This window comes from Juglans microcarpa x Juglans regia, chromosome 3D (assembly GCF_004785595.1).
Source record: "Juglans microcarpa x Juglans regia isolate MS1-56 chromosome 3D, Jm3101_v1.0, whole genome shotgun sequence".
NCBI lineage: Eukaryota > Viridiplantae > Streptophyta > Magnoliopsida > Fagales > Juglandaceae > Juglans > Juglans microcarpa x Juglans regia.
The window spans coordinates 14,013,406-14,035,364 of NC_054598.1; the positions used below are offsets into that span (position 1 = coordinate 14,013,406).

The window sequence follows — 21,959 nt, forward strand, 5'->3', positions numbered from 1 at the left end:
GTAGTAGTCCCAACTACCATTCTCTCCGAATGGTAGATCTTGTTACAGGATTTGAAGGAAAGCCGGGAATCGACCAACTGAAAATGATTGATTAAGCGACGGTGTGACGTCGATGATAATATAGTAGTTAATTTAAATTACTACTTGTACTATGGAGTTGAATCTCCAATACTCTTTCAATTACAACTATTTTGGACTAGCATTGTGATCTCAGTTATTTAATATGGCATTATGTATGAAGTATATTTTAAGTATTTGAGATATTTTCACTTTAGTGCATAGTATTGCTAAAGAAAAGAAAAATTATTCATTGTGAATATTGTATAATGCTAGACGCATGTTCGGGACATTGCATCTTATATGTCATAAACGGAGGTAGGTAACCTTATGTTGCATGTCTCGACGTTTCAAATATTCGTCTAATCCAAAACAGAATTTGGGGCCATCATATGGTGGTATCAGAGTAATTCATCTCTTGGTTATAAATCCACATATCCTTAGAAAATACACCAAATGTTAGGCTTGAAATTTTTGTTTTCATTAGACTTGAATTTCTTGAAGTATGAGAGATAGTACGTGGTTGTAATACATGTACTCGTATGTTTGAGGATGTGACATATGACTCTCAGTAGGATATCTCAGAACCCTGAGGGAGCCACAAATCAGGAGAATCAGAAGCCCGCCGAGAGATGGAGGATTAGTTGAAGCTATACGTCTGTTGATTGGCGTGCTTAGACAACAGCAACAGCAACAAGCGCACGTACCTAAACCCAAAGTTAGGGGTTGTCCATATGAGAAGTTCTTGATCCACCGTTACTCAAATTTTTCTAGTAATGAAGTGACATTGAGAGCCAAGAAATGAATTATTGATCTCAAAAGGACATGCGAGATCTGTGGATGTACTAAAGACCAGAAGGTTCTTTATGCTGGATATCTATTCCAAGGAGAAACTGGAAAATGGTGGTATACACGAAGGCAGCTTCTAGTTAGGGAACTAGGAAGTCTCGCTGCACTGTCATGGGAGAGATTCAAAGAAAAGTTTGACAATAGATTCTTCCCAGATTCTGTCAAACAACTAAAAGTGTTGAAGTTTGCATCTTTGACTTAGGGCAGTTTAACTGTGGAAGAGTACGCTGCCAGATTTATGGCATTGAGGAGGTTTACACCTCACCTGATATCTACAAAGAGATGCGGGCACAGAAATTTCAAGGAGGACTTCATCCTAGGATTTGTAGCCAATTGGCTTGTCATAGAATAGAAACCTACCAAGAGTTGATAAACGTTGTTGCCATAAGAGAGGCAGAGCAAAAGGGTTGACTACCCAGATCATTTCAGAAAGAAAGAGGACTTTATCATATGCTGCTAAAGAGAGTTAGGAAAGGAAGAAGATGTTTATTGGATCAGATAAAGGAAAAGATATCAAGACTGGGAGCTCAATGTCGATCGCATTTCCACCTTGTGGAGAATGCGGTAAACACCATGGAGACAAGTGTAGAATTGCGGTGGGAACTTGTTTCAGGTGTGGCCAATTAGTTCATATGATCGAAGACTACCCCAGTGTTGCTTTGAGGAAGGAAAGAAAGGGGGTCTCTCTCAATGGTAACTACAAACCAAAGCCAAGGCAACACATACCCATGAGAGTGTACACTGTCACTCAAGAAGACGCAAATGCTGACGCCCCAGGAACTAAAGGAGCTGGCACCGTCGTTGGTATTTTTCTAAGATATCTGTATTGTTAAGCTTAGTTAAGGTTGTTTAAATTGCAATTGATGATATTATTGCATTATTGTTATTTTGGGTAATGTTAAGTCATTAAGGTTTGTAACTTGTACGCAGTTTTATTCAAGCGAGTTCCTATTTTTGGTGATTGTTGTATTGCATGAGAGTTTAGTTTGGAAGTTGAATTGTTATCCAGGCGATAAGAGTAACAATTCTCATTAGGAGTATTATTGCTCATATCGGTGTCAATATAGAATATCTTTTAGTAGTTGAGGAAGGATATTGAAGGTTGATGAACTAGTATTCTGCGTATTTGGAGTTTGTTTTGATTTTGATAATCCAAAGAAATTTGTGTGTAGAAGAGTAAAGTGTTTAGGACAATCTTTGGCCTTAGTAAGATTCATTTATGATAGTAGTTTTATCGAACCGCCATTAAATAGGTTTTGGCGAAGCATCGTGTTTGTGGAAAAAGTAAATCGCCCTTATATTGGAGACTTATATATGGGTAGTAAAATCTTGGTCTTGACGATTTACGTGAACATTAGGTTTGGTGAGCTACATCTTCTCCTTAAGTTGTTGTTTGTTACTTGCGTCGATTTCGAGGACGAAATCTTTCTTTTAAGAGGGTAGGATGTAACAGCCCGCTAAAAATTCAATGGTGGAACTTCTATAGGCTTTAGAAACCTTGTGAAAACACTGTAAGTTTTTAATATTCGACCAATCACGTAGTTTTTAGTCTGTCAGCATAGTTAGAGTTATCACTCACTATGGTGCCAGAAGCGTGATTTTATTTATTTGAGCTAGTTAGAGGTGTCAGTTTGAGATATGGTCTCCCCCATAAGACTTAGTTGATTATTTAAGATTTTATAGCGCAATAAATCCATTTTCATATTTTCAGACGAAACGCCTGTTCAAAAATGTGAAATTATTTTTTAGAGTACTTTGTGGTTAAATTTCGGTAAATAACTTTTACTTTAGGTTAATATGAATATTTATGATTTTTCAGTATTAAGTTTATTATGTACTTTTTTAGAGTGAATAATAACCTCAATAGGCGCACCAAGTGCAATATTTTCAAAATCACACTGTGGAATGTCCAAATTAGGTTAGATAAGTTTTATTTGGACACTTGGCAAGATCTTAGTCCCACATAGTGAATAGTATTAGACACTTGGTACCATGAGAAACATTTGATGGATTTAAAGGAATCAAGCTGTGAGATCATGCAACCTAAGCAAAATCCTTAATCCTCCGATCAATCAAATTGTACCAAACCAAAGAGGATTTACACCTAGTAAAACCCTATATGGTTGGAATCCAACTGAGAATCTAAAAGCATGGTTGAAACTGAAATCCTAAACGATTTTTATCCAAACCCTAAAGTTGACCTCCAAACTCTAACTGAATCACTTTCTAACATTGTGTTTAATCACTTGATTAAATTTCTTTCACATGTTATTCATCATTAAAATTTATGTTATCACATTATTATCCAACCTTTTTAACCTTGGATATTTGATTGGGGCAATAGAAATCGGATTTGGGCTTGAAGTGAAAGGCTACAAGGCCAACTCACTCTTTCCATTCTACACTCCACCTAGAGAAAATATGTTGGGTTGATTTTTGTACATTGTATTGGGTAGAAAAGACAAACACTCAAGCTTCATTTCAGTCTTATTAGCTTCCATAACTTGTGTAAGAAGCCTTCCAACCACTTCCCTCACAAATCAACTCTTCTTTATACTTTTCTTTGAGAGTACACAAAAAACACTCTTAAGCAGCTTTTATGAGCTCTTTTGCATGCCTGATTCAAAGCTTTTGTAAGTGTTTTCTCACAAAGTTTCCTTCATGAAAGTTGTTTCTTTTTAGTCTAGTTTACGTATCTATCTTATTTTTTCCATTTTGAGATTATTTAATTGGTCAAAAGTTATTTTAAACCTCAAAAAGTCATTCTGGGTAATAAACTGGAGAGTGTGTTATATTTTAGAGTTTTTTACCAAACTAATAGATAGATCTTGGTCCGAAACTTTTATGGAGTATTGTTAACATATGTATATGATTGTTGGTTGAGGATTTGTTGCATGATTAAAGGTTTTGATAAAAAAAATTCTTAGATCTAGAAATTAGAAATTGGAAGAGGAAAAACAGTTTATGTTTTAAGAAAGTTTGGATCTTTTTGTGATTTAAAACTATTTCAATGACTTTGATAGTTTTAAGCATCTTATATACATGTTAGAATATTATTTTGAAGATATTTGATGTTATATGTTCGCATAAAAATACCTGCAAGTACACAAAATCGTAACAAGTAGTAAAATATTTTAAAGAAAATGGACGTCGAATCCACAGGGAATAATTATGCTATTGAGTACTAAAATTTAATAAATTTATTACTATTTGAAAAACTGAAATTTGGAAAATAGATTATCTAAATTAAACTGAAAAAATAGCATTAAAATTAAGATTTTAAAGATAATAAGAAAAGATCTAGAGCGTTTAATTTCACCTATCAAATCTCACACAATTTGTTCTTTCTTGTTAGAGAATTCCAATTATCTTAAGTTGATGATAAAAATTCCTTAACTATTTAATATTTTCTCTCAAACAATACCAAAAATATCTCCAACTAATAACTCCATATCTCTATGTAAATTTAACTAATTGGAGACTTATTAAGCTCTTGAGATTTTTCTTGAAAATCACACTAATCGCAATAAAGTATCTCTATTTTCACTTAATTAATGGTGCTTAATCCTAAATTTTTAATCACAAATCACCTCTCAATCTCATTGCGATTCAATATATCGAATAATAATTAGCTAAAAAATTGCAAGCATTAAGAATAAGGAATAAACACTCAATCATGGAAATATTAAAAATACAAAAATTTAGAATATAAATTGTGTGTTCAATGCTAGACTAAATCAAAACTCTAAAAAATAAAATTAGTTCATAACGAAATTAAAAAGAAAGATAATATAACTAGTGTTCTTCGTTGGAGTCAATCGATGAAGCATGCGGCTCTCACCTCTGCTTCCCCAGATCTGATCTGTCTCCTTGAAAGAAACCTAAAGAATAAACTCTAGAATATTTTTACTTTAAAACTCAGACTCTCCTCTCTCTATTCATCCCACAAGTCAAGATTAAATAGATGTCGAAATTCAAATCCGAAAACAAGAATAATTACCAATGATATCGTTTAGGTTGGTCTTTTAAGTTGGTCGTTTAGACTGGTTACCCAATCTAGTCGCCCGAAGTCTTGTGCCAAGTCTTCTCGCTCATAAGGCAAAATATCTCTATTATTACCTAACTCTTGTCGCAAATTCTTATTGCGAATTCTGGTCGCGCCTTCTGGTCGCGAGTTTCCTCACCTAAATCTCATCGGTCTGGATCCGTAGTCTCATCTTTTGTACCAAAATACATTTCTTTCGCATTAAATCTTCTCATTCCTTCAAATCCAAGAAAATAAAGAAAAATATATAGAAATAAAATAAAATCAATTGTATTGAAAAAAAATGACATTTTTCATAAATAAAAGAGTAATAAAAATCACACTTATCATTATATTCAAAGATATAAATTTTTATGCAATAAGATATTCGGATAGGTCAAAACATTGATGTCCTTGGCTAAATCCATGTTTTGGTTGATTTTTAACCATGTGATCTTGAGTTTAAAGCTTAGATATGTTTTAGGACAGATTTTTAAACCCTGTGATATTTTGGTTTGAAGATCACAACTTAATAAGTCATGGATCAAAATGTTGATCAAAACTGGTTTAGAAACAAAAATCTGTTTTTGAACTTAGAAAGAAACCAAAAATTTCAATTATTGTTTTGATGATTTTGTTCGTGATTCAAAACATGATTATTCTCAGGAATATATTATGAGTATATTAAAAGAAAATTTTTGGTTTAATCATGATTTTTGAAATTTGAAAGAATTGCAACAAAAATTAAGGAAAATAGCTTATGTATGTTTTGGGCCCTATAGAGCTTTCATGGTTGTGTTTAGTTTTAAATTTTTCTGAATTGATGTTTGAATTTAGGACAAAATTTACATATATCATATAAATCTTTGTATTTTTATTTTTTGAGTTAGGATACAAAATCCTTAAGTTAGGGGTAAAATGTTCATTTTTTCACATGTAGAGAGTAAAATGATAATTTTGCTCTAAGTTAATATTTTTTCTATATTTTTTAATTGTTAGTGATTAAGTTCTAATTTTTAGAAATCACTAATTTCAATTCCTTGTGATCACACTAGAAATGCGAAGACCGAGATAAGTTAGCTTTTAACTTACTATCAGTTTAATGTATTTGTGTGATGAATAAAAGAACTACAGCGTATGTATGTATATTATCATATGTGTCATACCAAATTACTACATATTCATTTGTTACACATAATTTATTCTGTCACAAATTGTTCATCTGTTATGCAAGATATTTTATCATGTATTCCTATATATTGCAAGTACATCATGTTAAGTATGTCATATGTTACATATATGTCATGTCATGTAATATTCATTGTTGTAAGTATGTCATGTTAAATATGTTGTCTATTACATATTATGCCATATTATGAAATATTGTATATTAAATGTTATGTCATATTATGAAATGTTTCTATCTCAAGTAAGTCACGTCTTTACTTAAAAAAAAATTAAGTCATGTCTTTCGAATTATGTTTATATCACGTTACGCTACGTTAGGGCTTCTGTCCTTTTGTATTCAAGTCACGTTTCGTCTCAAATACAATTTGTGTATTTCAAGAATAGTCATGTCAAGTTATTCATGTCTATCACGACCCTAAGTGTTAGGATAGGGTATATTCTAGTGAAACTCTTTTGTTCACGCTGGAGTGTCTAAATAGGTGTGAAATTTCCTAGGTTGACGAAATACAGTCAACAGATTGCGAATGAGGCCTAACTAGTTGGTCATCAGAGTGCACCTGTCACTAACGCTGATGGAGCCAAATTTTATTTCACCTGTGTTACAACAATTGTGGCACAAACAGCTCATGGGGTTACAGCAATTGTGACGCATGACGTATGGGGTCACAGCAATTGTGGCGCATATACTACATGAGACACAACAATAGTGATACACAAAATGTGGGCCCGCAACAACTGTGGAGCATATATTAACGCACTCACAGTTGGTCCAGATATCATGTGTTGTGATGCAGTAATCAACACGGACACATGACTCTAGAGGACTCATGTAGCACCCACATATTCACGTTTATCAAGTTAAATGAACAAGATTCCAAGTTTTTGTATTTCACATTCATGTTCATTCTCGTGTAATTAAGTTATTGTTCAATTCATGGCTATTGTTAAATCATGGTAACCCATGAGATAAGACTACGCTATTGTGATAACTCCACGAGACAAGAGCATCATGGTAAGTCCATGAGATAAGAATATATTTCAAGTTCATGTTGTGTTCAAGTTCACATTCATGTTATGTTATGTTCATGTTCATGTTCATGCTATACTTCAAGTTCACGTTATGTTATGTTATATTATGTTCACGTTCATGTTATGTTATGTTCACGTCCATGTTTTGTTTTGTTCACGTTCATGTTATGTCATGTTTCAAGTCCATGTTATGTTTCAAGTTCACGTTGATGATATGTCATGTCAAGTTTCTATTCATGTTTCAGTTCAAGTTACATCAGTTATGCTATGTCATATGTGAAATTATGTTACGTTTTACATCAAGTTATGATATGTTTACTTATAACTTTGATTATGCATTCATGCTTTTATTGTCATTCATGCATCATTAACCTGTGTGGAGTTTTTCTATTAACTTGCTGAGATTTGTAATTAAATCTTATTGTGGTTGTCTCAACTACCATTCCCCCTAAATGGTAGGTCTTGTTACAGGATTTGAAGGAAAGCCGGGAATCAACCAACTGGAAACAGTCGACTAAGCGACAGTATAAAGTTGATGATACTATAGTAGTTAATTTAAAATACTACTTGTACTATAGAGTTGAATCTCCGGTAATCTTTCAATCACAGCCATTTTGGACTAGCGTTGTGATCTTAGATGTTTAGTATGTCATTATGTATAAATTATATTTTAAGTATTTGGGATATTTTCAGTTTGGTGCATAGTATTGCTAAAGAAAAAAAATTATCCGCTGTGAATATTACATAATGCTATATGCATATTAGGAACATTGCATCTTATATGTCATGAACAGGGGCAGGTAACCTTGCATTGCATGTCTCGACCCTTCAAATGTCCGTCCAACCCCAAACGAAATTTGGGGGTGTCATAATTATGATGCTGTCATTCGGGTATTACACTACATTAAATCCTCTCCTAGTCAAGGACTTTTGTTTCCTTTTGACAACTATCTTCAAGTCTCTGCCTATTTTGGCTCTAATTGAGCAAGTTGTCCCCCCCCCCCCCAAGACGCTCCACCACTGGCTTCTTCATTCAACTTGGTAACCAACCCATCTCCAACAACGCCAAAAAACAATCCACTGTCTCTCGCTCCTCTGCTAAAGCTAAGTATCGAGCCTTAGCTGCTACTACTTATGAACTCACTTTGCTAAGAACCTCCTTCAGGACATTACTGTTCCACGCCCACAACCTATGCTCCTTTATTATGACAATCAAGTCACCCTCCACATTGCCCAAACTTCTATTTTTCATGAATGCACCAAACACATTAAAATAGATTATCACATTGTTCGTGAAGAATTGCTATCTGGCCTTATTTCCATCACTCATGTCCCCACTTCTGAGCAACTTGAAGCCTTGGGTCGCGAATGTTTTCAAACATTATTATGCAAGTTGGGCATTACGGATCTCCATGCTCCAAATTGAAAGGAGTATTAAAGATCTTGGATATTATACTATGTATCATATCTTTCCTTCTAGAAATATTGGTAGCTTTAGTCATTGATTTTCCTACTTAATATACGGGATTCATTCCAAAGTCTTGAAATCCGTTTCGACCAAAAGGATCAGAATTTTTTGTGCTAGATTAGTAATTGGTACGGTGTGGGTGGGTGTTTTGAACCAAATGAAATTTTGGTCTTTTCGGTGCATTTTAGTGCTTTCTAGCTGGAACGGCTATTTTGGTCTGAAACTGTAAACCATGGCATTTTTGTAAATATTCTAAATCTCATGGCATTTTCATAATTTACTACATCTCTTACTTCCCCAATTTCTCCCCCTTCCCCATGCGATCTTAGATCCTAAGAAAAAAATATAAAAAATATTAAGCCCTAATTTTCTAAAAGTTTCTTGCTTTATGATTGTCGACTTTCCGCTCTCCACACTCTGACAATCGGCGTTGATGCCACCACCACAATGTTGCAACTCTCTCGTGTTGCTCCACGCCATCGCAATTCGTAGCTCATGTTGCTCCATCGTCGTGTTGCTCAATCTGCTCTATCATTTCGTGGTCCTTTGCCACAGCTTGTGTTAACTACCCACTCCACACCACAGTTTGTAAGTTTTGCATTCTTGAGATTACTTTCTATTGTAAAAAAACAACTCTGCTTGTGGAACACTGAACTTGAAAGAACAATTTTAAATCTATACAAGATCATAGATTTATGTTCTCAGGCTCTATCAATTCAATGTACAAGACACAATTAATTCCTTACCATGATTTAAAACTAACATTATACACACGTGGGAAGGCTTCACCATGTCTATCACAAGACAAAGCTGAAAGGCAAGAATATAGTCTAGGGAGATTACTCATCTGAAAAAAAAAAAAAAAATCATAGATACAGCACCATTGCAACAACGAGAAAGGCAAAAGTTTTATATTGAACGTTAAAACATGGATATCAATGATGCATTGTCATTGAAACTTGTGTTTGTAATTTTTTTGTCACTTTGAGTCAAAAGATTTAAAGGGGACAAATGCTATTATAGGTATGAGTCAACAGTAATACAAGATGGCTACACGTGGGGCAACTTGGGTTTTCAGAACCTCTGGTGTAATCACTGAGTTGTGTTTTTTTAGAAATAATAAATAATAGTAATGGGGTGTAGGAATCAAATGAGAGTTTTGGGGTATCTGATTTGGGAGCTTTATGGTCTGTTTTGAAAATACAAACCTCTGATTTTATTGAAACATTTTCATCATGTTGTTAGTTTGAGATCATAGTTGTTTGATTCTATGGTGGAGTTTGATACAAACCTCTGATTCTATGGTCTGTTCTGGCTTGTGTTGGTTTCTAACTTTATAAGTTTATATGGTGGAGTTTGAGTCTTTAAGATCATACTGATGAGAAAGTAAAATTCTAGGTAAAGTTGTTTCTGACTTGCTATTGTTGGTTTGTTACTTGATCTATTTTTTTATCATTATGCAGGAGTATAAAAATGTCTAGTTGTCAATCAAAGAGTGCTACATCTACGACACTTGCTCCTACGAGACTAGAGGATCCATTATGGGCCCATACACACATAGTGCCAGGGGCAAAAAATAATACTCAATGTGTCTATTGTAGCAAAACAATTAGAGGTGGCGAAGTCACTAGGTTAAAGTATCATCTATCTAGGATTTCAACTAAAAAAAAATGAAGAGCTGGTTAATGAACTAAAAAAAAAAGGAAAAGAAAAGAAAAATAAACTTAGAGATTGAAAGTCTTGTAGATTTATCATATGATTATATTGATGATGATGATAATGAAGGACTTTATCATGGTTCAAAAGGGGATGGGAAAGAGAAAGAATGTGGAAAGTTAATGGGGACATTTAATAGATTTTTCGCTCCAAGAACAACCCTTCCATTAACAATGTTATGTGTTCAAATGAGATGATTGACAAAGTAAAGATGGTTGTAGCAAACCAGTGGTATGATGCTAATCTACCTTTCAATGCAGTTCAATTCAAGTTTTATCAATAAACTATAGATGCCATAGCTGCCATTAGGCCAAGATTCAAGGGTCTTTCTTTACATGAGCTGAGAGGAAATATGTTGAAGAATTTTGTGAAAGAGGTTCATAATTATCTCTTAGATATTAAAAAGTTTTGGATGGAGAGTGGTTATTCACTAATGGCATGTGGTTAGATAATCTAGATGCAACAACCAATAATTAACTTTCTAATTTATTGACTAAAAGGTACAATGTTCTTATATTCTATTTATACATCAGACTTAATAAAAGATTCTGAAATATTATTTAACATTTTTTATGAAGTCGTTCAAGAAGTTGGAGTAGAGAATATTGTGTAGTTCATAATAGACAATGATGCAAGTTATAAAGTTGCAGAAAAAAGTTACAGCAGAAGTATGACTTTTTCTTTTGGTCCCCTTGTGTAGCACATTATATAGATTTGATGTTGGAAAATTTTTTTGATTTCAGGAATTTTCCTATTATCGATGAAACTATAAAAAAGGAAATGAAGATAACGAAGTTCATTTATAATCATGCTTGAGTTTTGGCTTTGCTGAGAAAAGATTTCACCAAAGGTCATGATTTATGTTGCCCTACAGTCACAAGGTTTGCAACAAATTTTTTAAATATCCAATGCTTAATTTTGTTTATGAAAGAGTTTAGAAAAATGTTTACTTCTGATAAATTGGTTGCATCAAGTTATTCTAAAAGCAATATAGGGAAGGAAATAGTCGTGATTATTCTAGAAGATAAAAAGTCTTGGGCTCAATGTCAGTTTATTGTAAAAATCAACGACCCTTTAGTTCGAGTGCTACGACTTGTCAACGGGGAAGAGAAGCTTGCAATGGGATACTTGTATAATGTAATGGAGAGAACCAAAAAGAATATAAAGTGAGATTGAAGAACAAAGTTATTACATTTATGACATTCATTAGGATCATTGATGCTAAGTGGTAAGCAGATTCACACTCCATTACATGCGGCGAATTGTTTTATTAACCCTAGAATTTACTTTAACCATTCCTTTAAAAATAAAAGTGATGTTTTAAGTGGGTTTATCACTTGCATTATAAAGTTGGAACTTGATCCTAACAAAAAAGACAAGATCGTTAAACAACTTGAATTGTATAAGAATGCATACGGTGATTTTAGACATTATTTAGCAATTCCCCAGGGTGAATAAATTAGTCCAGGTATTATTAATATCATTTGTTAAATAGTCTAAATCTATATTTTGATTTTTTATTTTTTTAAATTTTTAGTTAATTTTAAATAATAATTTATAATTGAACATAGTGGACTAATTTTGGAAGTGAGGTTCCAACTCTTCAAAACTTTGCAGTTCACATATTAAGTTAATGTTATAATGCAACTGGCTGTGAAAGAAATTGAAGCAGATTTGAGTTTATTCATTTGAAAAAGAGAATTAGACTAGATCATAAGTGTTTGAATGATTTAGGTCTCATTTGAATGTTGAGATAAGATACGAAATCTATTAATAGTAGTGAAATTATTTGAGTAAATATGTTTTTTGGAGTTTTAGGAAATAAGAGAGAAAATTTTAAATAAAATATTATAAAATTAAAATATTTTTAGAATATAATTTTTTAATATTATTCTTATTTTTGGATTTGAAAAGGTTAAATTATTTTTTGTATTTTGTTTGAAAGTTTAAAAAAGTTGTAATGATTAGGTAATGATTAGATAAAAAAATTAAGATCTAAAATTGAAAAGTATTTATTTTTTAGTGGTGTTTGGATATTGAGATGAGATGAAGTGAGATGAGATGAAACCAACTCAAGGTTCAAACGGGGTCTTAGTATTTGTTCATTATAACTTGAAGCTGCGAGAGAGGTAAAAAATTTCAATAATAATATTTTTTTTACTGTTAAAAAATATGTAACATTTTTACTTATGTGTGACTTTTATTTAAAAAAAAAAAAAAAAAAAAAAAAAAAAAAAAAAAAAAAAGAGATGCTTTGGATCCAGTCAACCTTGAAAATATTGACTTGATGAAGGAATTGGTGGGTGAAGAATCAGAGCTTATTAATGAAGAAGACTTGGATTGGGGAATTATTGAAGAACCATTAGCCTCACTAGATTTGGAAGACCGTGATAATATTGATCTTGATGTTGATGATGATGGTGGTAACATTAAAAAAATATTTTGATTAACATTTTGAATGTTGATCTGTATTGTCTTATTGATAAAGAAAAGTGATTTTTCTTTAACAGTTGAATTGAGAACATTGAAGCATTATTGAGTTTTACAAATATGTGTATTTTTTTAAGACTTGTGTTGAGAAGTATTATTAAGTTCCTTAACGGGGAATTTCCACTTTTTCTAATTCAAAATTGTGGAAGGCTGAAATTCTGTTTGGTGTTGAAAGAAAACTGGCCGGTAAAATTTCGATTCATTTGAAAGATGTAAAGATATTGATATTTCTCAATCAAAACATGGTCACGGTACTAATGAGTTTCTTAGGAGAGTGATCAAACAAACGGTACTAATGAGTTTCTTAGGAGAGTGATCAAACGAAGGAAATGATGCTTTCTCAAGATAAATTTGAGTCATAGTCTGATTCAGTTTTCAATCAGACTAATGACAAAGTGATATTAAGTTATAGCAGGTATAATCCTCTTCTCTTAACATTGTTAAGTCTCATCTTAACAAACAGGAACTTTAGGAAAATTATAACCCTTTTATAATACAATCAACCTTGGAATTGGTGGAGCAAACAACTATAATTAGGGGTAGCAATTCTTGTTTGTAAATCGTATTCATATCGTGTCAAATAATGAGTATTAGATTATATAGGTTAATCCAAAAAATACTCGTTTAATTGAACGGATCTAATCCTAAAATCTTAACATGGCCTATATAAATAACTTGTGACATGACACGACCCGCTTAACCCATTTAATAATGAACTTTTATTAAGTTAACTTGGACACAACCTATTTAACCTGTTCAACCCGCTTAAACCCATTCTATATAAATTGGTTAAATTGGCTCGTATATTTTTTTAATCCAATTAATATAATTTCATATATAATATAATGATAACTATATAAATCATTTGTAATTGCAGTTGGATTTATGATAAAATATTTTAATATTAATATCCAAACCAATAATATATAAGAAAATTAATATTTTCTAAAATAAAATTACATATTAACAAAAAAAATAAATAGTTTGAGATATTAAATAGTCAAATATTAATATTAATATTGCATACTAACAATAACGATATATATATATAATTCAATATTTATAAAATTTGAAAATATAATTTAATCATGTTATATGGGTTGATTGCAAGTTTCGCAAGTTGACGCACAATTGACCTGTTTATTGATCACATCTAATCGAGTCAATTTGTTTTTACCCAAACTTATTTATATCAAACTTAAATCAACTTATTTCGTATCGTGATTGACATGTTATATCAAATATTGTCGTCCTAACTAGAATGGCCCGCTTTACAACTATTTTCTACTTGAATGTTTACACAAAGTAAAACTACTCCTATTTTTTGTCAAGTAAAATATATACAATCTTTACAATTGTGATGATCAAACCTCATACCTATTTTACAGGAAAAAGAATACAACTAAACTGCAAAATCGTTAATTCTTCTTGTCAAAGATTTATCTTTTTCGAAGATTGTTTTTTGTTTTTGTTTTAATATTCTTATTGTGGTTTCCTACGCCAAAGTCTAGATAATAGTCATTAGTAATGGTATCTTATTGAGTTGGCGTGCAATGAATCTTACAAAGGCCAACCCAAGGCTACCCTAGGGATTGGCAGCGGGATTCCGCATCCCGCTACCCCACCCCCATCTGCCCTATCTAAGCATGGTGGGGCAGACAACCCCACCCACCCATACGGGGGCGAGGCGAGGGGCGGGTTGACCCCTGCAAGATAAGTTCCACATTCCTTAAATAGGATTCTTACATTGTCTTTGTCTCTTATATAAAGATTGATCTAAGAAGTTAAATTGTATTGTCTAGAAGGACTAGGTTTGCAAACCCTACACCTCGTCGGGGCAGGGTGCGGGAAAGGATCGACCCCACTCCCGCCCATGTGGGTAGCACCCTTAGGCTGCCCCTCATCTTTCATTTTTATTGTTTCAACCTATGGAAAAGCTCATCTTCCGTCTCTCTTTTTTTAGCAACATCTTACATCTGGTTGGGAAATAAAAGGTTGTGCTATTTTTAGTTTTGACGCGTCTATTTATTGTTGAATTCATATAGAAATAATATAATCAACACTTTGGTGACTTGGTCATTGTGAAACTCACTTTATTGGATGTATTAAAAATTATTGCAAACAGATTTATTAAAGAAAACTAATTATGAAAATGGAAAAAATGTCATTATTTTCAAAAGGCTTCAAATATGTTTTGTAAGTAATGATTTAGTGTTTATGAGGGTATGTAAAGACATAATATGAGAATTATCAAAACTTCTCATAAATTTTTTTTCCAAACATCACTCAAATACAAAATACTTTTCAATTTCAAATATTCAATATTTCATCTAATCATTACAACTTTTATAAACTTCAAAATAATATACAAAAATCAATATAACTTTTCAAATTTAAAAAACAATATTAATAAGATTATATTCAAATAATTTTTTAACTTTATAATATTTTTATTCAATTTTTTCTTTTTCATTTTCTAAAAATCAATAAAATGTCTTAATTTCCATGTCACTAATATCCAAATAAATCTAAGTGTCCAAACGGGTCTGAACATCAACCAAAATCAGATGATGCTCGTGCTTGGATTGGATGGTATCTTAGCCAGCAATATCTTATTTGATTATGAGAAGTATGGAAAATATCCCATAAGATTTGAATTTTTTTTTAATACCTATTATTTATTGGGGATTGTAAATGTAGAAGGTATGAAAAGTTGGATGAATATTTTTTTAAAAATGTTGTACATTATCATTTGTGAAAGTAAAAAATAAAATTGAAAAGTCGTATAGATAAATTTTTTAAAATTATCCAACAAATCTAAGGCGAGTTCCATCAAAAAAAAAAAAAAAAAAGGCGAGTCTTCTCCAAGTTCTTTTGAGAAAAAAAAAAAAAAAAAAAAAAGGGAAAATTTGAATAGGTTCTCACTTTTATAAAAGTTGGCATCTATAATTTTTAAAAGAGGCTTCCCTAAACATGTATAATTTTTGTTTTATTTAAAAAACTGTTTTTATTTTTTACTAAAATTTATAATATAATATATATTTATTTATATAATCGAATGGAAAGTTAAAATTAAATATTTTTTTAAGATCGAGAAATATTTAGATTGAAGTTTAAGATTTTTTTAAATCTAATTATCTCATTCCTTCCCCTTCCCTTCCCACACGCTCATAATTACGAGCCAATTTTCATTTTTTTTCTGAATTCGTTCCCGCTAGCGAGTCTTTGCAATGAGATTAGGGTTTCCTTGGAACGATCAGAGGCGGTGATGCTTCGTGGACCTTTTGATTTTTTACCTATTAGAGTGAGATTGGTTGATTGAATACCTAGGGTTTCGGTTTTGAAATATGTCCGGGAATTCGAGGGACCGAATCACCATTACTCTTGGCCGCAGTGGCCAGGTATCTTAATAGAAGCATTTTTTTTCTCTTTACCGGTTGTTTTGGAGTTTTACTTTTATTTATTATTATTATTTTGGTTTCGAAAGCTTACTAACATGGAGAAATTTGTTGTTGCTGGACTGGCTGTTTGGTTTCGAAGAAAAAGAATGTAATTTTAAAAAAATTTCGATCTAATCGATGTATCTATTTATATATTCGACCGGGCTTGGTGCAAGTACTGAACTTATCTTAACTTAATAATTCTTTCTTCTTCTTCTTCTTCTTCTTCTGTCTCTTTTTTTTTTCAAGTTGGGAACAAAGAAAATGGTAGTGCTGCCTTAATAGTGCATTGAATTGTGCCCATCGTTATACAGGTAGTAAAGAGGGCTGGTCAAGTATCGGATGTTTCGTATGCTGATTCTCTGCCTGCAGCTGGGACTAAGCGGTCTGTCAGAGATAGAATAGGAAGTAATGTACATAGTTCCTTATCAAATGGAAGCGAACTCTACAACAAACGGTGCGTCTTGCTTTCATTTTTTCTTACTTCGTTTGTGTTGATCTAGTCATGTGGCTTCTCTTTCCTGCTTGTTTACTATCTCCTTGTGGATTTGCTCTACCTGGAACTTTCAACATGTACAATTTGTTTGGGCTCTTATCTGTTGTATGGACTAGTGTGGCCTCTCGACTCTGTATGAGCGGAGTGAAGAGCTAGACAATGTTTTATGATGCCTTTGATGTAGAGGTTTTGCATGCATGATTTTTTGGCCTTCTTATCTAAGTTAATTTTTATGAAGAGCTTACAGTTATAGTTGCCATTTGCAGACAACGGGGAGATAGCAGTATGCGAATTTTGGGTGCTAATGGTTCAAATGGTAGTAAATTCCCCCGAAGCAATTTCCATTTCATAGAATTTCTGTAATACTATATATGTTTTCCAACTCCTAATGTCACTTCCATTAAAATGTAAGATGTACGCATTGGTAGAGATGACCCCCGATTTAAACTCATGCAAAAGAATGCATCTAGAAGAGTTCATGATGGTGATGATCAGAAGTGTGTTGACCTACGTGAGAAGTTGTCAAAGACCATTCGGCCTCCGTTAACTACTCTTGATTCAAGGCAGCGCTTTGTGGAACCTAAAGACACAGGCTTCTTGGGGCGAATTCCTTCTACAAGAAGTCCAGATGATTTGCCTCGGATGGATTCAATGAGAGCTTCTTATTCTACATGGACTTTGGATCATTTAAGACGAAGATCACCTGATAGAGCTCTAGGTATAGGTACCTCTAGGGGTCTCTCCCCACCTGTTTTTGATACTTCACGACCCATGAGTTCTACCCCTTTCATAGCAAAACCTGCAATACCTCCTGTACCTGCGAAGCCTGTGCCGCCTCCTCTTGGACAACTTCCTCCACCAAATGGCATTGGACAAAATATTTCATATGTGGTACTGCTACTGTCTTAGCTGCTTCTGGATCATGGGAGTTTTTAAGGCTATGTTTGGTTTCCACTAATTTTTTTCAAAAAAAATAAAAAATAACTTCAATCTAAACATTTCTTTTTTTTTTTTTTTTTTATAAGTATCATTCTAAACATTTCTTAAACACCAAAATAGTTTTCTATTTCACTAAAAAAAATTCATTTGATCATTTGCGTAGCTTTTAACCCCTTGGGGTTGGCTCAAGTGGTAAGAATCTTGGTATTGTTGGTATGTTTCCTCCAAGTCTAAAGTTCGAATCCTTTGGTGCAAACAATTTCTAGGGGCCATCGGACTCAAGAAATTTCCCCTTGAATTACTCAAGGTGCACTTGAGGGAAACTCTTTATTGGACTCTTGGGATTAGTTGGAACTCCGAACACCTAGTGCCAATAAAGAAACTTTTCTTTAAATAAAACAAAAAACCAAGAAAAAAAACACCTTTCACAAAAAAAATTTCCAAGCATCTTTTCAAATCTACCTACCCACTTTCATAAACCTCAATACAAAATGCATCTCAAAAAATATTTATCCAAGCAATTTCTCATTTTCCCTATCCACTTTCACAAAACCCAATACAGAAGATATTTCTAAATTTCTTTCAAATATTCTAATGAGTTCTCAAAACTTTCACTAACCTAACATACCAAAGGGTCTGAACTTTATCAATTTCCATGTTCTTGGATACACACCAGTATCGTCTGGATTCTTTTTGGAATGTGTACATTTCTATTGATTTTAAAACACTAGCAATCCTTTTCGATTCAGAACTTTGTTAGTGGTGTGTTGTTATGCAGGGTGATGAACAGAAAACTATTGATGGCTTGTTACAGTCTCTGGGTTTGGGAAAATATGCAATTATTTTCAAAGCTGAGGAAGTATGTTATGTTTTCTTTTGACTTTTTTTTTTTTTTTAAGTATTATGTTTTCTTTTTACTTAATTTGACAAATATTTCAAAATTTTTCCAATGTCCTGAATCATGTTCATGTAAAAAGTTGAAAGTCACACATTGTCCCTGTAATATACCACTCCATGCTTACTTATCAAAAAGAAAAAAAAAAATACCATTCCATGCTATGCAATGGGAACTAACAAAAAAAAAAAAACAGCATTTAGGAAGTGCTCATATGAAATATTTTGATATAATTAGGTGTTTCTCTTGTATCTGACCCGTGTACACCAGCTGGCTAGCTATCTCTTGATGTTGCAATTGTCATGTTAGTTTGTCTGCTTATTGGCTTTTTCTTGGTTCATTGGTATTATTTTTGGGCAAACAAGCATGTGCCAGTTCATTCCACCCCAAACCCCCCCCCCCCCCCCCAACCAAAACAAAAAAAAAAATTTATAAATGAACTGAAGGAAAAAGTAGAGGTTTCTTCCACTTAATGTTGATATTTACTTTCATTTCTGTAACATAAGATATTCATTGGATCAACCTGCAATATTGGGTTTCCAACAAATTGCAGGATTATTTGGTCTAAACCTTTTATTGATTTAAGTATCTCCAATGCCTAAAACTCCACGACTTATGGGCTTTCATTGTGGGTGGAATAGAATTATGCATTCTTTACATTGACTAAGCTTTTCAAGTCTTTATGCAATTTGTTTTAGGAAAAAAGGATTTTTAGTTACCTAAATCCCCCAATGGCACAGCCATATGCACGATTCCAAAAGGAGAGCGAGCTACTTTAGTTCTCACATAAAATATTTGATTCTTTTATACCAGAGAATATAATTAAAACGTTAGGTATGGACTATTTGTACGTTTCATGTTGTTACGAGGAAATTCCAAGCCACATCTGGATGTAGACTATAAAAGGCTAGTCAAGGTTACAATTATAACACCAAAGGGTTGGCCCAAGTGGTGAAAGGCCTTGGTCTTGGGGTATCACTCCCTTCAAGGTCCAAGGTTCAACACCTCCTGGGTGCAAACAATCCTTTGGGGCCACACCCCCTGGTGAAAAGCCAACGATTTAACCAGTTCCGTGTAAGAAAACTTCTGAGAGTATGGTGCACGGGACTGGGGTTTACTCTGCAAGGGTGGGTCCGAAGGGTCCTACCTTGGAGAGGTTCTCCGACATAAAAAAAAAAAAAAAAAGTTACAATTAGAGTTCCTAGAAATTCGTTATAAAGGGCAAGAACTTCTACTTTCCAAGTAATGTGGGATCACATTAACTACCTTCCGATACTCAAGCTGGAGTATTACATTTCATCTGCTAAAAAAGTATAGCACAGTTAAATGAGAAAACAAAACCTAGATGCATATACTCTTTCCTCTTTGTTAGTTAGTTATAGAGAAAACACACGATTGTTGATTACTGTGATGAGGAAGTGAGACATGATCTTTGCTTTATTAATTGAAAATTGATTCATATATTTTGATCCCGCCACTGCCATTACAGATCTGTGTGATTCTACAATCTGTGACTTTATTTCTGTTTTGATTAAAACTTTAAAATCACCTTGATTTGAAAATGCCTTGATTCATTTATAGTATGCATCTTACACATTAAAATGATAATGAATGAGATGCTTCCTTTATAGTTAATGATCTGGATGGATACACCAGTTAATCGAGCATGAAAGTTTACTTACCAAGCATGTTTTGCAGACCACAGAGACCTTTATAATGCATATCTGTATCCCTTTTTTAGATGTATCATAAGCCATGGAGATGAGATCAATGTTTTTTTGATATGCGGTGCTGTAGCCTGCAGCCATATTATGATGTGAAGTAGTAACTAATTGCTTTTGGATCCATTATCGAATTGTTTAAATATTAAATGTTTAATTGGGTTTTAAAGTATTCTGTATCGAACAGTAAATGTGTTTGATAGCTTCTTTTTCACGTAGCTGATACTGATCACTTGTCTTGATACATAGGTGGATATCACTGCATTGAAGCAGATGGGGGAAAATGACCTCAAAGAACTTGGAATACCTATGGTAATTTTCTTTTTACAATTTTTCTCTCTGATTTTACATCATCATATTACTTTTGGCCTTTTATGTTTATGTGGTAAAAAAATTAGGCTTCATATTTTGCTTTTCTGATATTTAGATTTTAACAAAAAACAAGTATCTGGGCTGAATAAACAGAATGGAATACTCTTAAGATATTTGATTCAAACAAGTAGCTTGCCCTCTATGAATGTTCCTCTCACCCAATGTCTCATGATTTCGTTGCTTTATTCATACTAATGATCACATTCTGTCTGAATGTCTGTAAATGTGTATGTGTTGAATTGCAGGGGCCGAGAAAAAAGATTCTTCTTGCTCTTTTGCCTCGATCCAAACGACAACCATGACAGTTTCACTTTTGAAGCAAAGTTAATTGTAGTCCTCTGTTCGTTTTTGTGATGGGGAGCAACTATCGGGAATATTTACATGACATGAATAGTGCGTGCAACTCAAATTCGGTTTGAAATTGGCCCATGAATCAGTTCACTTTTTTCCCATTTGGAGAATGAATCAGGTATGAATATTTAGATCTTGCTAAGGAAATTTGAGATATGTAATCCCCCCCCCCCCCCCCCCCCCCCCCCCCCCTTTCAAAAAAAAAAAGCCCGGGGTAATATATCTCAATTCATATATCACCCGGAAATCGTTGAGTAGAAGACTGGCAAGGCCATGCATAGACCGGTAAGGTGTAGAAACAAGTGTCATCCACTTGGTTGATTAAACATTATATCATATGGTTGGGTTGTGATAGTTGCAAATCCGCGTGAGTTTAAGGCTGTTCAAGTATTAATTGATCTTGATTAATATGTTGGTAGTATCTTGTGATTTTCCAGCTCAGAGCATTACTCTTATCCCCAGATGTTTTAGAGGGGAAACTTGATATGTAGCAAGCACAAGGCATTGGAGGAACTGTCAGACAGTCAATTAAAAACCTTACAAGTTAGTGGACCTGGTGGCTGACTCGAAACTGAACTAAATTAGATACTAAATTTACAATGCCAACTACCAATTGGGTACACGTTTTATATGGAAGTTGTAGTTATTATTCTGCTTAAGGAACACGTTTTATATAATCAAGTAGTGGGAATAGGGTCATATTATGCAAATATGATTTTGCATATACAATTCATAGATCAATGTGGATGCTCGCATTAGTCAATTTTCAATACCAGATTAAAGCCTACTCTCGCATCAAAATGAAGGTAAAATTCCAACACGTACGTGAGAGAATATGAGAGAGGCTCTTTCCACATCTATTTCTTGTAAAGAAGTTAAGCAGTTATTTGTAATAAATTAATGAAGAAGATGGTGCATGTAAAG

The 21,959-nt window shown here is 33.2% G+C and overlaps 1 protein-coding gene across 1 annotated transcript; it reads left to right on the plus strand.

The window, feature by feature from the left end:
• Window positions 1–15,938: 15,938 nt before the first annotated feature.
• LOC121256199 lies at window positions 15,939–21,136 on the plus strand. Its single transcript, XM_041156871.1, has 7 exons — window positions 15,939–16,222; window positions 16,576–16,718; window positions 17,024–17,073; window positions 17,170–17,648; window positions 18,475–18,555; window positions 20,562–20,624; window positions 20,930–21,136. The coding sequence occupies exons 1-7, from the start codon at window positions 16,169–16,171 to the stop codon at window positions 20,984–20,986; spliced, it is 927 nt and encodes a 308-aa protein (XP_041012805.1). The 5' UTR covers window positions 15,939–16,168; the 3' UTR covers window positions 20,987–21,136.
• The last annotated feature ends 823 nt before the right edge of the window (window positions 21,137–21,959 follow it).